We start from the raw sequence: 16,753 nt of genomic DNA, 5'->3' as shown, positions 1-16,753 counted from the left end.
AACGAACTCTGAACCTTTTTTGTCCTAATGTTCACCAGAGGGAAGGAATTCTTCGGAGCATTATTTCAGTAATATTATACTCATGGGTGAAAAGAGCTATTCCAACATTCAGTGTCATGATTAAAGTTGGAAAAAACCTAAACTATCAGAGTTCCTAAACTCTGATAGTATGGTCCATAAAGCCCACCTTAGAATTCAAATGTTTGAATACCTTTCTCTCTCTTCACAAAAATCTAAAAAAATAAATGGAAGTATATTTATGCATAGTTTCAACTGGTCTATTTAGTGATACCTACTTTGATTTTTTGAGGTCTTTTCCTTTAAAATTTTTTCCTGTGCAATTTAGTTAAACACCTTGAAACATCAGATTCTAGGGTGGTTTGTTGGAACCCAATCCATGTTTCTACTCTGCTTTGAAATAGTTTGCTTCAAGGGATATTAGGCAACTACCCAGCTCTATATGAATTTTGTATGTAAAAAGTCTAGCGGTCTCTGTGTGTTCAGAGCGTAACAAAAAAATCCTGTGACATCACTGGTGACAATATCATCAGAAAATGTCACCATGTATTCCTCTGTTTCAAACATGTCAACTGCACCTTATTTGCTTGAAAAATTCTAAAAAAAAAGAAACTGACATTCCTGAAAAGTGTTTCTTTTCAGTGTTTCCTTTGCCTCAAACGGCAAACATGTCCGACAAGCTACTTGTATTCTTTTGACGTCCATGTAGCCAGCAAACCCTAACATTTCCCACATTAATTTTGTGCACACAACTGTATCTTCTTATGTGACAAAGTAAATTGTGAAAAACTTTTTGAAAAACTCTGTATAATGACCTGATATTATCTTATCATGCCACAAATTTATTCTAATGCTTCTATCTGTATGTAACAAATACACTTTTGGGCTTGCAAAGATGACATTACATAAATGGCTTCCTTCCCTCTCCCTCTTGGTGGGGCTGAGGGTGACAATAAGCCATCTACATTGCCTGTGTGTCAAATATTCACTGTCAAGGCCACTTCTCTTTCATTTATTTATTTATTTATTTGATTGGTGTTTCACACCGTACCCAAGAACATTTAACTGATATGACGGCGGTTAGCATTATGGTGGGAGGAAACCGGGCATCCGGGCAACCGGCCATTCGCAGGTTGCTGCAGACCTTCCCAGGTACAGCCGGAGAGGAACTCCTCTTTTACCAGTATAGTGTATACGCATAAATATATGCAAGTCACATGCTGAAAGTCCGTCAGTAACTTGCCAAAGGCCTGTGGTTTACTCCAGGCACACCAGTTTCCACTACCCATAAAACTGATTATCATCATAAAAGTGAAAAATTCATGATTATGGCACTGAGTCTTGATGAAATAAAAAAAATACATAAATTAAATAAATAAACTTGATCCGAAAGTTTAATTACTCAAAATGAAAGATAAATTCAGCAGAATTGTCTCTTAAAGTTTCTTTCAGAATATCTCAATAAGACAGACATGTTGACCATACCTTGTCCTTTGTGGAATGTTAGCTGGATATATTTCCCAAATCGACTTGAGTTATCATTCATCAGAGTCTGCGCGTTTCCAAAAGCCTCTAACAATGGATTAACCTGAAATTTCACAAACAACAATGTTGCATTAATACATGCTACATGAGTAATACATATTACTCATGTCCTATTAAGCTTTCTGATTTCAAAATGTGAGTGGGCTGTGGCACTGCCCTAGGGTTAGGGTGCTTGCCTTATGATCTCTATGTCACTTAAGATCATGCAATCCCATCCTCAGTCTTAAACTTTCACAGTTCCCGGCTTCCACTGTTCTTGGGGGCATTAATGACTATAAGTGGTCGACAGTGCTCTTTCGTGTGGTCATGCATGAAGTTCATAAGAAAACCACTTGCCTTTCACTCAAAAAATGTGACTACATACAAGTGTCACACAATGGAAACGTTACTAGTAATTTGCCAAAGGTCACTGGTTTATTTTGGGCACCACTATTTCTACTACTCTTAAAAATGGATTCCGTAGTTCGAAGTGAAAACTTCTTGAATATTTTACTGAAAAAAACAATCAAATAAACAAAACATATATTAATTACGTTATATCTCTCAGCAGGTATTAACATGTAAATCAGATGTACAGAAACAACAAAGATATTTCTAACCATTCCCTGTTTTGCTGCACTAAATTTGTTGTATCCCTTACAAACTGTCAAATTTTAACCACCTGCATCTGGCGTTTCGAAATGTAAACAATGCAAAGACACACCTGTAGAATTTGTTGTTCCAACTGCGTGTTCCCATTACACAGCTCCATCAACTGGCGCAGAAGAAGTTTGGTACTTTCTGTTTTTCCAGCTCCACTTTCTCCACTTCAACAAAAATTAAAATTAATGCATCAATCTACAATTCAACGATTTTCTGAAATTCCTTAAAATCAACAAAAGAACATATTAATACATTTCTTCATCCTCTGCATTAATTTATAAATGGCACATCTTGAAAGTTTTGTTCGCTTCCACAACACATTGGATAGTACAGCTTGAAAGCGGGTATGCAAATTATACATGAAGTACTCAACTAAATGGTTTAAAAAAATAAAGAAGAAAATAATGAAGAGTCATTAAAAACATTTTGAAGTCATTCATTTCATTCTTACTCTCACTATGCAAATATACCTGATGAGAATGCACTGATTGGCTGGCAGCAAGCCCCGCTTCCCGAGCATTGACTGATAGGCCAGCTCTGCCAGAGCATAGATATGGGGAGGTTGTGAGCATCTGCTGTTGTTGAACATGTATCGCTTGCAGACCTGGGAAGCAATATGGATGACTTTATGTGTTTTATAAGGTATAAATGGAAAAACAGTTGTGTTAATGTTGTTAGTTTAAATTTCTAAAGGGATTAACAACTCAACAACTGACTGTTCTTATAAACAAACTTTTCATATGTTCGTAAGGTGTTAATTCAAGCATATTCTGAAGGCATTAGTCTATGTAGACTGATAAAATTACACTTTTTGTGAAGCTCTGAAACTGGCCAATGCAACCAATGTAGTTCTGTTTCCAAAACCAACCTAAAAATGTGCATAAATTGCACTTAAAATTGTTCTTTCATATGCGAAACTGTTGAGGAATTAGGGCACATGTACTGCAATTCATCAACCTTTTCACATGTTTACAAGATGTTTATTCATGTATATTTTGAGAGGATCATTATACACAAACTGAAAAAGCCCAGAATCTTAGCCTTCTGTCAACATTTCAATCACTAAACTTGGTATGTTCCTTTCCAATATTTTGGCTGAAATTTGTTGAAGAATAAAGTACCCAGAATTTTACTTTGTCAAGCAAAATTTTGACTTTATAACATGAGAGACAACAATTTTAAAGTGATATGAAACTTTCACATAAGTCTAAGATCACTTCTTGATAGAGGGGCCTGGCCTAAGTGTAGAATGGAGGGTTGAATGGGTGATTTTGAGTCATTTTTGCATAGAAAAGCTACCACCCATGACCTACATGTATTTGCAGAGACAGTTCCCTGTCTATAATACAGCCAAAAAAGACTTAATACTGAACTTAAGGCAGCTAGTACATGCAGTGAGGAGGGGCAGAAGTTTGTTTTCACACCACTGAGCACTTACCAACAGATTGTATGATTGTTCGACTATACCAAAAAGTTGGGCCAAAGGAGCTACTAAACTGCTTGATTTTATTACATAATTTCATTAACGTTCACACCAAACAAAATTGAAGTGCGAGCTTGTTTATTACATTCTTTAATTGTCAGTATAATTCGCTGACCACCCGATACTCTCCCACGGTGCTCAGTCAGTAACAACCACACCCAACGCAATGAATCCCGAGTCCCAGGGTAAAACTTTACGTCATTTACTAAAATGTGTAACGTATCAACAAATAGGCTCATGTGCAAGCTAGAACAATTAAAATGTGCAAAAATAACCTTCTTTGTCAATTAAATTTATCTTAATTAAGCTCAGATGACAGTATCCAACATTCTTCTTTAACAACTAGGCCGTACTTAAAAAATTCTTTCTTTGGCGATCCCAGCCCTATAAGAAAAGTTTCTATTAATCATTTGGAAATTCTATATGTTGTTTCATTCTGACTTATGAAAAATCGGGGATTTTAAAGAAATTAGCTTTCAGAGCAAAAACATTCTGTCAAAATCCAAATAAAAAAACTTTAGAGCATAGGTTCCTTTCCAGGTGGACTGGTCGAGTTATGGCCAACAAATTTTTAATTTCATGTTTTTAATGATAGCCTATCGTTTAGGACAGTGCAATATGTGATCTTACATCTTTGCCATAGATAGGCAGATCCTTGAATGGGTTGACGGCTATGAGAATGTCTCCAACATATGTCTGTGGAAAAAGGAAAAAGTAAATTACAACACAGCATGCCATCATAAGTTATATAACAATATTGTTTCCAATACAGTATTCTACAGGTATAATTAAATTCATTTATTTATTTTCTTTGATTGGTGTTTTACGCTGTACTCAAGAATATTTCACTTATGTGACTGCGACCAGCATTCTCGTGGGAGGAAGCTGGGCTGACCCCGGAGAAAGCCCATGACCATCCACAGGTTGCTGGACAACTTCCCACGTACGGCTGGAGACGAAGCCAGCATGAGCTTGACTTGAACTCACAGCGACCGCATTGGTGAGAGGCTCCTGGGTATAATTAGATTAGCACATTAGTTAGAATGAGGCTGTGGTGTTATTATTACATGTATTTATTTATTTTCCAATGTTAATTACGTGTATGATCAATTAGCCAATAAATAATTAAACCAACCGAAAATTTCCTTCTTCCTGGAAACAAAAATATAGAATGACATGCAGATAACAATCATACCTGGTCAAGGTGAACAAACATCTCTAACAGGATGTGGGATTAGCATGTAAATATGTGTAACAATGAAACAAAAAGAGAAAAACAGTGTATTTTTCTTTCATTTAAAATAGATGTACACGTAGTATAGTTAATTTCCTATATATACATGCACTGTATGTGGAGAAGGCCTGTCTAGTAAACTCTAGCAAAAATGTGACGTATGTACATGTATATGAAAATCTGAGTGAGTGAGTGCTTGGGGTTTAACTTAACAATTTTTCAGTCATATTACAACGAAGGAGTCCTTAGAGTGCATGTAATGTGCCTCCTTGTTGCGGGACAGATTTTCTCTGCTCTTTTATCTAGAGCTGCTTCACTGAGGCGCCTTACCGAAGGTAAGTAAGCAGCCCCGCCTGAGCCATTATTCTGATACGGGTCAACCAGTCGTTGCACTATCCCCTTCATGCTGAACACCAAGCAAGGAAGTTACAACTTCCTCTTTTAAAGTCTTAGGTGTGAATCGACCCAGGCTTGACCCTGGATCTACCGCTCCTGAAACTCTACCCACTGTGCTATTGGGGGCCGGTTGAAAATTTTACTTACTTAGACTAGCTATTGAATATTCTTGAGTACAGCGTAAAACACCAATAAAATAAAAAAATAAATAAATAGACTAGCTATTGCATGCAAACCCTAATTCTTTAACCTTTTCAACCAATGTGACCAATATTTTGAAACATTCTGAGAGAAAGTTCTATGGGGTGTAGAGAAATAATCTGCACAGTTTTATGAAGCTTGCATCTTTAGTGACAGAAAATTTTAATTTTTAATTTATTATTAATAAGGCCTGGGACTGTCAGTTACAGATACAGCAATTTTAGGGGTTTTCTTCACTGAAGATTTGTTGGTACGTACTTTCTCTGATAAAGCTTAATTGGGCTTGATTTTAATAGATTGGATAACTGAAAAATAATTTTCACTGTCTGAGCAAATTTCCAGCAAGAAACGGAGAAACAAATATATTTGTTGGCTTTTTTACAACATTGGTGATTGATTTCTGTTGGAAGAACTGTGCTGGAGTAACAGTAGTGAAGCTCATAGTGGTGCTCAATTCAGCAACTCGCTGCCATGGTTTGACAAAGGTCTGCTAAAATTACTATTTTGAGATAATGGTTTGTTATTTACAGGATGAGGGATGGATATGAATGATTCCGGACATGTGGTAGGAGCAATGAGTGTGTTTACAGAACCAGAAGACAATGAATAAATATTTTCTGTATTATGGATCGACTTGCTTTGCAGGTGGAATATTCTCCTTATCCTGGCTGTCTGACTGACAGTTCTCTGCTGGAGAAATGACTGATGGCACCACTTCTGATTCTTCAATTGCCTTCTCTCAAAAAGGGCATGATTTCCTAAAAGCTGAAACTAGATTTTCAGGGGGCACTGCCTTCTGGAATGGTGTGACAGACAGTTTTGCAACCTCATATTTAGTCATTTTGATGCAGGATTCAAAGACAGCAACATTTAAAGTTTGTTTTATATAACTGGTGAGTGGAGGAAGAACAAACAAAATTATATTATGTCTGTTTGCCCAATCAATAAGAGTTAAAGAGAGAGATTATTAATGTCCATCAAATAAAATTAGAGTTTTTGGGGCCTTGGGATGATTCGTTATGTTGGCATGTTTTGTGAAATGATTGGTCAGATAATTATGAAATATATCGGAACTGGACCAGCCATTGCCAGATATTTCACCAGAAGATTCAGGTGGGGATCCATCCAAAAATTCTGCATTCCACCTCTTCCCAGGCAAAATATAAAATAAGGCGGGATGTGATTTCCAATTGCATTTTATATTGTGACAATAGATGACCTGGGAGATGTTACAGCGTACAGACAGCTGGACAATCTTCCGAGGAGCATGTTCTGTATTTACTCCAGCTTCATCTATGTTAAATATCCATTTCGGGTTGTCCATAAGGTTATTTTCAGCGAGGATGGTGTTCAACACTTGGAAATATTTGTCCAAAACTTCCTGTGATGTATGCTGTGCCCCTGGCAACGACAACTTCTAAGGCCTGGCAACTTTGACCATCTTGGCATAAAACCGTAACATTAAACCAATCATCACGTAATGGTTTACTGGCAATTCTCTTTTTGCAACTAACTGCAAACTCAGCTACACAATTTTGCACATTAGCTTTTAAATACCCATAACCGATGCTACCCATGTACTTACAATGTCATTATTGTTATTCATAGTAAATTTTATTAAATAATAGTACTAGCTATTCTGTAACACAGACCGGAAGCTAGAGACTGTGTGATCTCCTTAGTAACAAACGGCGTGAGTGAAGAAAACCGTCCTCCCTACATTATTGCACCAAAAAATGCCTATTTTTAATCGCTGTCAGCGATCTTGTATCTGTTGGATTTGCATAATTTTCAGCTTTCGTGAAGTTATTCTGTGCAACTAGGCCTTAGTGGTCGCTAACGAAGTGGCAAAAAGTGACCTTTTCCCTAATGTTTTAACATTGGGCGGCCATTTTGTTTTTTGCTTTTTTTTTGTCTGAACAATATCTCATAAGAAAAACTTACATTTGTAAGTAATGGTATAAAAAGTATCATTTTAATGCCTTTTTATGTGCTTCTGAAAATGCATTTTTAAATACCAAACTTTAGGAGAAATACGGTATATATCCACAGAAGCCTAAATGTCAAAAAAATATCATTGTACTCATGATGTGTAAATGTATTTATTCATAAATCTATACACAAATATGTACTACTGACAAAAAGGTGTTAATCAATGGTGGGAAAACATGTTAGCAAATAATTTGTTACTGTAGGTCATCCTACAGGTATCACAAAAACTAGGTTTACATTTAATCATGCACATATAATTAGAGAGCGTCTGGTACTACCTAGATATACATGTATTCATTAACATAATACAGCGAAAAAAATAACAGATGTCAACCCATGGTACACTGTACAGTAAGTAGAGGGATAATCTTTCAGGAATGTCATAATGACTGATACTGTTACCATGTGAACTGCAGCTGTGTGATTAGTACGGTGAAATCGTACACTCATAGAGCTAAACTACTTTTGTTCCCAAGTTTTGGATTTCAGAGTTTACCTACGCAACATTTAGCACATGCTTAACCCACTTTTTACGTAGAGAGACATCATATAAAATCTCTTCTTAATCAGATGACGCATCTATAACAGAACAGAGATGTTCTTTAAATATGGGCATTCAGCTATTACCAATGACATTTTGTGAAACAAAGACAAGATCTGGTTGGTAAAGAACAATTCAAAATGACCATAAGAAGAGTTATGAGGCACGTGTTATCTAAGACAACAAGAAACATGTACAATATATATTTACCATCTGAGAACAAATCTTTTTCTCTGTACTTAGTATGACAATTGAAAACATGGCCGTGTTGTACATCACAGCAGCTTGTGTAGGATTTCCTTTACTAAAATGCGCTACTTCTTTTTATTTACCAGATGAGGTTACTACACATATATAAGCATTATCACTATTCTGCTCACATAAATACACACATGAAAATGCTTGACACGCAAATACATCCTGAAACTATAAAAACTAGAATGAGGTACAATATATGTGTATAGAATCATGATTTCCTGGGTGAATACCCCTCACTGCTTCCTGTCTGCTCCGCTCTGTTAAACCACTATTAAAATTTTGTAGTCTACAGAAATTCTGTAACATGCCAAGGTCACAAAGATGATCCAGAAATAAGGTCAGAACAAACAAAATTTTCCCTTTGTTTCTCTTAATCATTAAAACTTGATGCATGTAGTAGGCCTAGTTGTTCCTTAATTAGGGTCATAGCCCTATACAAGCTAACCATCTGGCTGTGAAGAGGACTCCATCTGGATCTTGATTTTTATCACCCCAAAATGAAATGGATTGGTGATTGTGTCAAATCCAAGCTGTGCATTGTATTAATCAAATCCATGAATATCTTTTTCCGCATAGCTGAAGACAGACATTCAATAACATTTCGCAAAAAATTGTTAAAAAATTTTACCTCCAAATTTTAATAGATTGATGCCTGGCCCAAAGCCAAGCTGTGCACAAAATTTCATCCAAATCCATCCATAACTTTGGATGGGCAAACAGACGGACAGACAGGCAGATGCCTACAAAAACTTAACCTCCTTTTGCTCTAGACACCACATGACAAACATGTATGTAGACTGCTTAAAAGTGTAGCACTATGAGTTAAGCATTAACAGTAGACCCAGTTCAGATTAAATCTGTATTTGTTTAGACGTGCTATGATGAGAGTATGCTTTAACTTTCATTATCAATTCACTTCTGAATAACTAACCCAAGTTCTCTGTAGGTCTAGTTAGCTTCGAAAAATAATCTGTGGTCAAGGAAATAAATGATTCCCCCATCACATCTTTAACTTCCAGTGTCTCTTCATACTTACCTCCATGGTGTAACTTACCAGTGCATTGGTAAATTACACCGGCATTGTAAGTCAGTCCGTTATTAAGAACATTCAGGTAAAAGTTTGTAGTACAGCATGTCGACTTACTCCAGATGCCCCTTAAAGAAGTTACTTTTTAAAGAGCACGTCAAAGTACCAAACGAAAAATCACAATTAATGTATTTGCCAATGCCTTCAACAAATACCTTGCGATACATAAAAGGTGAAAAGATTGAGAGTCCGTACAGATTTTATAGTATACCCCATACATCAGTGAAATCGATACTTACATGTACAACAACAACGCTTTTACTTCATAATTTAAATTTCCATTTACTTACATAGATCTTGTCGCTTTCGTATCTTGCCTTCAAGGCGCGCAGCAAATCTGTTTCGTCTAACTGCGATAAAGTCGTCAAGTCGTCAGGAGCTTTGCCGTCAGCCATCATTCCCCGAGTCAGGAAGTAAACTTAACACGAAGATATTGAACAAAGTTTGGAAGCGTCATCGTATGTGAATTATAAATACCGCTAAGCATAGTTTGACCTACTTATCCACATCTATGAGTCGTCCCATTTGGCCTTCTCGTTCCTGGTGAGGCGCAAGAGGCATGGGTACCCCATTGATGTCTGTACCACCTGTGCCTCGTCAAGCGAAACATCTGATGCCAGTCCATACAAAACGTCTTCCTAAAGGAATTTCAATATCGCACGCTCAGATAGTTTAACACTTAAGCCATGCGTTTATAATTAGTCAATCTAACATGTTTTTTTCAAACAGGGTTTAAATACTGTAAATAACCTAAAATTTCACTCATGTCTAAACTGCTCAGTTGTCTGATTCAGAGTGAGTTTTCAGTTGACCTAAGAAAGGTGTTTTGAGGTTTGTTTGGAAGGTAGGAAAATATCCTGCTGAGAAAATGTTGATTTCAGCACCAAAAGCAATGGTTTGTGACATTTATTTGCCTCTAAAATACATTTCTGGGGGGCGAACTTTTACCTCATTCACGGCAAAGGCCTAATGCCGGACAGTATAGCAAGATGCGCAAGATGGAGATTCTTGTGTATGTATATATTAATTAACAGCCTCTTTAATTTCTTGACATCCCATCTCTCCTGCGGCCTGATATGAGAGACGCATACGTGTATATGTATTTTAAGTCAGATTACCTTAAATACTGGACATTTGCTATAGGCATGTATAATATTAGACAAATAAACCATACAGTGATTCCAGATCGTCTATATATTGCTTTCAGTGTTCTATAATTGTCGTGTACGGTATATACGTGAAATTGACTTTGTCTTATCGATGATCGATCGGTTTAATTAATGTTTAAATATAGGGCATTATTGTATACAAATTAATGAACTTGAACATTAATTTCATTCATCACCAATCTTATCATATTTATGCATATCTATATAGCCGACTGACGAAAAAGTGTTATAATAGGACTCGTTTATATATAAGCGTAACTGTACAGGCCTACATTTAAAACAACCAATGAATGGTCATCGTATATAGGCCCGTATAATGTCAACACATTCTAATTTTGCGTCAAATCAGACATAAAAGTGCTAGTAAGCGCAAGAAAAGTGTTAGCACATTGTACCTCCATTGAAATATAAGGCTGGTAAAAACCAAAAGAGGTGATGTTAATATTGTATTCGAGGGGACTAGCACGCCAGCAGGGCGAAATGAACCAGAAGCCTCCCACAAATGCGGTTGCTGTGAGTTCAAGTCCAGCCCATGCTGGCTTCCTCTCCGGCCGCACGTGGGAAGGTCTTCCATCAACCTGCGAATGGTCGTGAGTTTCCCCGATGCCCAGTTTTCTCTCACCTTAATTCTGGCCGCCGTTGTTTAAGTGAAATATTCTTGAGTATGGCGTAAAATACCAGTCAAATCAAATAAATTAAACACTAATCATCAGATTTTAGTGATGTCCAGAAAAGAAGAATTTGGCAGGAAAATCCAATTTCCAACTCGTATGGTCCTAAAAGCCCAAAACTGACACATAGAAAAGATCATGTCTATCATGCTGTAGTTACAGGTGTCCGTATTACCACCATAACCGCTTCGGTGGCCTATAATGGTTAGATCGCCTACCTTGAAGTCGGGAAAGCAGGGATCAAACCCGGGGCGGGTCATACGAAAGATTTTATTTATTTATTTAAACGGCCAGCATTATGGTGAGAGGAAACCGGGCAGAGCCGGGGGAAACCCATGACCATCCGCAAGTTGCCGGAAAGCCTTCCCACTTACAGCCGGAGAGGAAGCCAGCATGAGCTAGACTCGAACTCACAGCGACCACATTGGTGAGAGACTTACCCTGTGCTAGCGCGCTAACCAACTGAGCCATGGAGGCCCCCGAAAAATTTTCAAAATGGTACTTGCTGCTCTGATGGGTTAGATCAAGGAAACGGTATAATGTGACTGGGTGGTTTGTCATTGATGTTTGATGTCTTCGGCATGACTTCGTCCTACCACAAGAATACACAATGTATGTATACACACCTAATGACTCCTAATGAGTCATCATATGACTGAAAAATTGCTAAGTATGATATTAAACCTCAAGCACACACACACACAAACATACTACAATGCATACATGTATGGAGGTAATTGTAAATTTAAATCATGTAGGCCTATTCATGTCGTCTATTAAGTTGATGAAGTCTTAGCAAGATCTGTCATTGTATATCAATAGGAAATAATGTTGTACAGATTTCAGATGTAGGGAATTTAATATTAAAGAAATAATTAATTGATATTTCCTTCACGTAAACATATATTGGAACCTTATGTACATATAGTCTGCAAAATGCATGGCCCACGTTGACTCCAGCTCTCGCCGATCGCTCATTTAAATAATTATGCATCTATGAAACTGTGACATATCTTTTGGATGCCTTAAAAATATATAGAGCCTTCTTGCCCAATATTTTTCGATTTTTTACATTCTATAAAACTAACAGTTGCCAGAAAGGAATTTCAGTACAGTTATTTTTGATTGACAGAACGTCATTATCCGAGTTGTATATCTCTACATCGTAGGCATCATTTACCATCAAGTCTTTTCACTTCAGTCACCTGAAATTATACAGCATCTGGTACCACTGTATAACACTCACGTACATGTATATGTAGAGAGCTTATATAGTTCCGGGTTGTTACTCTTCCGGGAGTTTATACTGTGTACCTGAATGCACATGGATACGTGTAGCTGTATGTCTATGTGTCTTTTCAGTAACATGCTGACTCACTGTGAGATCCATGCATGATGTGTGTTCTACATATATGTATGCACAGAGAAAAAAAGTTGTTCATTGAAGACAGGACTTGCCACAAGCGGATTCGAACTCTACACCATATAGGACAATATAGAAAAAGATGAGCAAATACTGCTATTGTAAAAGTCAGCAAGTTTATTTTTCGAATCGGTACACAGCTTTTGTAGTGACAAAAAAAAACAACATCATGATTAATGACAATTTTCCACACAGTATCAACCGTCTGTTTGTCTGTAAATATGTATAGTATAGTCTATCAGATTGGATATGGCCTTCAGGTGAAGTCAGCCACAGTCGACAGGCTGAACTCTAACCCACGGAAGCCTCATCCACTCTTGAGGAAACACTCTGAGCGCTGTCGTGTAAATACGTCGATGAAACGGAACCATAGAATCATGAGCCAATTGTCCTGCGACCGAAAAAAGCTGCAAGGAACAGAGAACAGTGATTAATGCAAGTATGTGGTACTACGGCAGAGATGTAATACTTGAACATCCTTATGAAATACAAATGATTATGCACTTCCCAGTGTTATATTTACATGTAAGTTTGTTAAGACCATTGTCTTTGACCAGTAGGTCAATGGAAATCTGCAAATCTGCCAGTCACTTAAAGAAGAAAACTTAATGCCAAATTATGCCAAAATCAGATGAAAGAGCGTCAAAACTTATTTGAAAATATTGTTTTCGATGTTTTCCTTTATCAGAGAAGGGTATTTGAAAATATTTTTGTGTGGTGGATACTTGAGCATAACAGGGTTCTAAACAAGGATGTGATACATACTGTTGTGTGTATCCAAACTTATGCATTTAATCTGAATTATGATAGCATTTGTTAACATAGTGATAATACAAATATGCTCAAAATCCAGGCCTAACACATTTGTTAGCTGAAAAGACCAGATTCTGTTTGTTAATATATTGAAAATATATTGGTTGAACACATTTATTATTTGAAAAGACCAAACTGTACAGCGTAAATATATTTATCAAACATGTGTTACATTCTCATTTATAACATTATTATATACACAAAGACAATATATACTAAGATGAGGCTCCACATACTAACCATACAAAAAATTATTTTCAAGTATCTATTTCCTCTTTAACAATAAATCGAAAAAAAATGTTGAAGACCACATTTACAACTGACTTTTTGCACTCTTTCAGCTGACTTTTTGCACTCTTTCAGCTTTATGTGATTTTTCTTTTTTCTCCATCTTTAAGGCAGGGCCTGACTGATTGTAAGATGGCATCGATATTTTATTTATTTATTTATTCGACTGGCGGTTTAGGCCGTAGTATATTTCATTTATGCGACGGCGGCCAGCAGTATATAGTGGGAGGAAACCGGACAGAGTCCTGGAGAAACCCACGACCATCCGCAGGTTGCTGGGGGACCTTCTCATGTACGACATCGATTTTTGCGGGAGGTTGGAGTTATGTATGCTACCTTCATTTTGCCGTCTGGATTGTGGATGTAGTTCCAGCCACCATCGTAATATTCCAGAGTGAACTTCGTCATCATTGCGTGTCTTTTCCCTCCAATTTGCACTGACTGAGAAATAAAGCAGAAATGATTTGTTAGATACAAGTCAGACATGCATGCACATTTTACAGTTCCCCATGATGCTATATGAGAATAGGACATAAGTAAATGTCTCAATCAGGATATAGATGTACAAGATATGCTTTAGTTTCATAAAATGACTCATTTTGAATGCAGGGCCTCTCGTAGAGTTTTTAGTTTCGTAGTCTACATGGGGTTTCTACATATGAAACAGAAATCAGAAATGCCAATCATTATACGACTGTGTGGCATATTTAAAGCGTCGACCAAGGAAGAAAGGACTTATAAACTTGAAATCGTGCGTGGGCTCAAGTTGGATAGGCCGACGCCGTATATCGGGTGGGCATTAAAAAATGGGCTGTACTTTGATGCTGCTTTGTTCCATTATCAAACGCTGTCAAAGTTTAGACATTCAGGTGGCATGATTTTGTGAATATACTGACCAATTTTCAAGGTCATAGCTTGAGTAATCTGTACACAGGGTTAAAATGAAAACATAGCCTCAAAAACGCACGCTCCGGTGACCCACATTGGTGTCATGAGTAGAGCGCGTGCTGTATCTGTGTGACATGCGTCAATCAAGTGTCGTCTGCAAAAATTGTCTGGCTCTAGTGTCACAGAAACCCTTCTGCCAGATAGGCACAAGTTATGCTGAATCAGTATGGTTTTCTCTGCGGCGGACAAGGAATTGATCACCTTTTCCAGTAGAACAAGGTAGAACATCATTTTGAAATGTCCGGAACATGCTTTTTTGACTCTATTTTGATTTTGGTCCGATGGACAGAAATCTTAAAGGATGAAACTGAAATTTGGCCTGTATTCTTAGGACGTAATGGCTTTTGAGCGTGTAAATGTTTAGAAGCTGGCGTAAGAGGGTTTCGGAGATACTGAGTGTCAAAGTACGGCACATTTTTTATGCCCACCCGATATATAAAAGTTTCTTAACAACTTGGGGTCTAGTTGAAGGCAACAGAAACTATACACCGGAACGACCACTGAAATTACATCGGTCAAATCAAAACCGATTATTTTATATGACAATTGCTGTTATATATCTATATATACGAATAAAACATTACAATAAAACGCACACAATTCTGTTCATCAGTAAAAATGAAAGGAGAGTGAATTTGTTGTGGCTTCTTCAAAACTATACACTATCATTAGAATATTATTTAAAATTAAGAAATAAAGCTGAAAAATAAATAAATAAAGTTCCGGAACAACTAAAACCGAAGAACATGTATATTTTCAAATAAGGCTTTGAGTGGTTAATTGGATTATGATATAAATCAAAATTATAACATTTCTATATATACCTTTGCTAAAAGGTAAAACACGTATGTAACACGTATCAAGTGTATTATTTACCTTGATATCTATCCCCTTTAGACAGTGACAAGACTTCGATCTCAGTTCAACGGAAAGCTGCACGTTGTTGTCCTTCTTGGTCTTATCCAGATGATGCAGCAAAAACGTTTCGTCTCCATCAATGATGTAAGGTAGAGTACTTGGTACCCTCGATGACAAATAGTTGACATAACCTTTAAACCCCGAGGCAACGACAGAGTGTTTTAAAGGTGAACAGCTCCCTGTGGCGTTCTCTGAAAGTATTTCGAAAACAATGAATGGTATATCTATTTTATTTCATGGGTGTTTAACGCCTTGCTCAAGAAATTTTCAATTATATGACAGTGAACAGGTTCCGTTTCCATCAACAGTTAGCGAGAGCTGGATTGCAACACGTGACCTCATTAGCCAAGAGCTGATGGTCGTAGTTAGCCCGTTCCTTAACCATTTGCGCCAGCGAGCACTCCTCAACCCCCGCCTTCTCTCGCATGTAGCACATAGTTTGTTTGTTTGTTAGCTAGGGTTATCGATGAGTTTCGGTCAAATCTCGACGGTGTCTCCCTGTAGCAGGCTGACACACTGATGATCTGTAGTGCTACCTCACCGAAAGGTTATTTCGAAGACCTCATTTGTTACAATCCATCAGTCATATATGCGGCAAACTGAAACTGGCCGGACTGTATGGTACAGATTGATGCACAAGAGCGTGAACTTGTTTATGCATCACGTCCTACAACAGACGTAAGGCTTTGCCAGCTTGACGATAATAGCCTATGAGAAAAGAGCTGAGAATTCACTGAGAGGGAGAAAAGTGCGTGCCCTATACAGCCATATACACCTATAACTATCTCCATACATACACATCCCTTTTCGTAGCATGTATTCAATGTGTTTTTTTTTAATACCGGTATCACATATTTATACAGAGCCTCGATCTTCAACCTTTTATGGCCCATGGTGTGTACCCTCACAGCTCTTTCCTTGGCTGGCTGTCAGGTTTTGGAGTGTACCAGTATTCATAACACTGACGTCTTTATATCTCTTTTTGAAAAAGTGTGCTGATAAATAATAGGTCTGGTGCCTAGAATGAAATATAGAGCTATTCTATTGGAAAATCTACACGTATACATAATATTTGCGCAAGCCTTATACCATGTAGATTTAACTAGAGTGCATGTAAAAAATATAT

General features: G+C 37.3%; 1 protein-coding gene and 1 long non-coding RNA gene across 2 annotated transcripts in view; both read right to left on the bottom strand.

Moving 5' to 3' along the window:
- LOC135473445 (myosin-IIIb-like) overlaps nucleotides 1-9,858 on the bottom strand; it is a 52,938-nt gene extending 43,080 nt beyond the window's left edge. The window contains exons 1-5 of the mRNA XM_064753296.1: nucleotides 9,688-9,858; nucleotides 4,319-4,384; nucleotides 2,676-2,809; nucleotides 2,267-2,369; nucleotides 1,504-1,606 (exon numbers count right to left, since the gene is read on the bottom strand). Of these exons, the coding sequence (XP_064609366.1) occupies nucleotides 1,504-1,606; nucleotides 2,267-2,369; nucleotides 2,676-2,809; nucleotides 4,319-4,384; nucleotides 9,688-9,795 (514 nt within the window). The 5' untranslated portion in view covers nucleotides 9,796-9,858. The remainder of the gene's footprint in view (nucleotides 1-1,503; nucleotides 1,607-2,266; nucleotides 2,370-2,675; nucleotides 2,810-4,318; nucleotides 4,385-9,687) is intronic.
- A 2,939-nt stretch (nucleotides 9,859-12,797) lies between these two features.
- On the bottom strand, nucleotides 12,798-16,227 carry LOC135474072 (uncharacterized). Its single transcript, XR_010444621.1, has 3 exons — nucleotides 15,586-16,227; nucleotides 14,098-14,202; nucleotides 12,798-13,067 (listed from the first exon to the last, which is right to left on the bottom strand). It is a non-coding gene; the product is annotated as an uncharacterized LOC135474072 (long non-coding RNA).
- Between the last annotated feature and the right edge of the window lie 526 nt (nucleotides 16,228-16,753).

This window comes from Liolophura sinensis, chromosome 8, assembly GCF_032854445.1.
Source record: "Liolophura sinensis isolate JHLJ2023 chromosome 8, CUHK_Ljap_v2, whole genome shotgun sequence".
NCBI lineage: Eukaryota > Metazoa > Mollusca > Polyplacophora > Chitonida > Chitonidae > Liolophura > Liolophura sinensis.
Note: the sequence above shows the minus strand (reverse complement) of the source record. Positions and strands in the feature narration are given on the sequence as shown.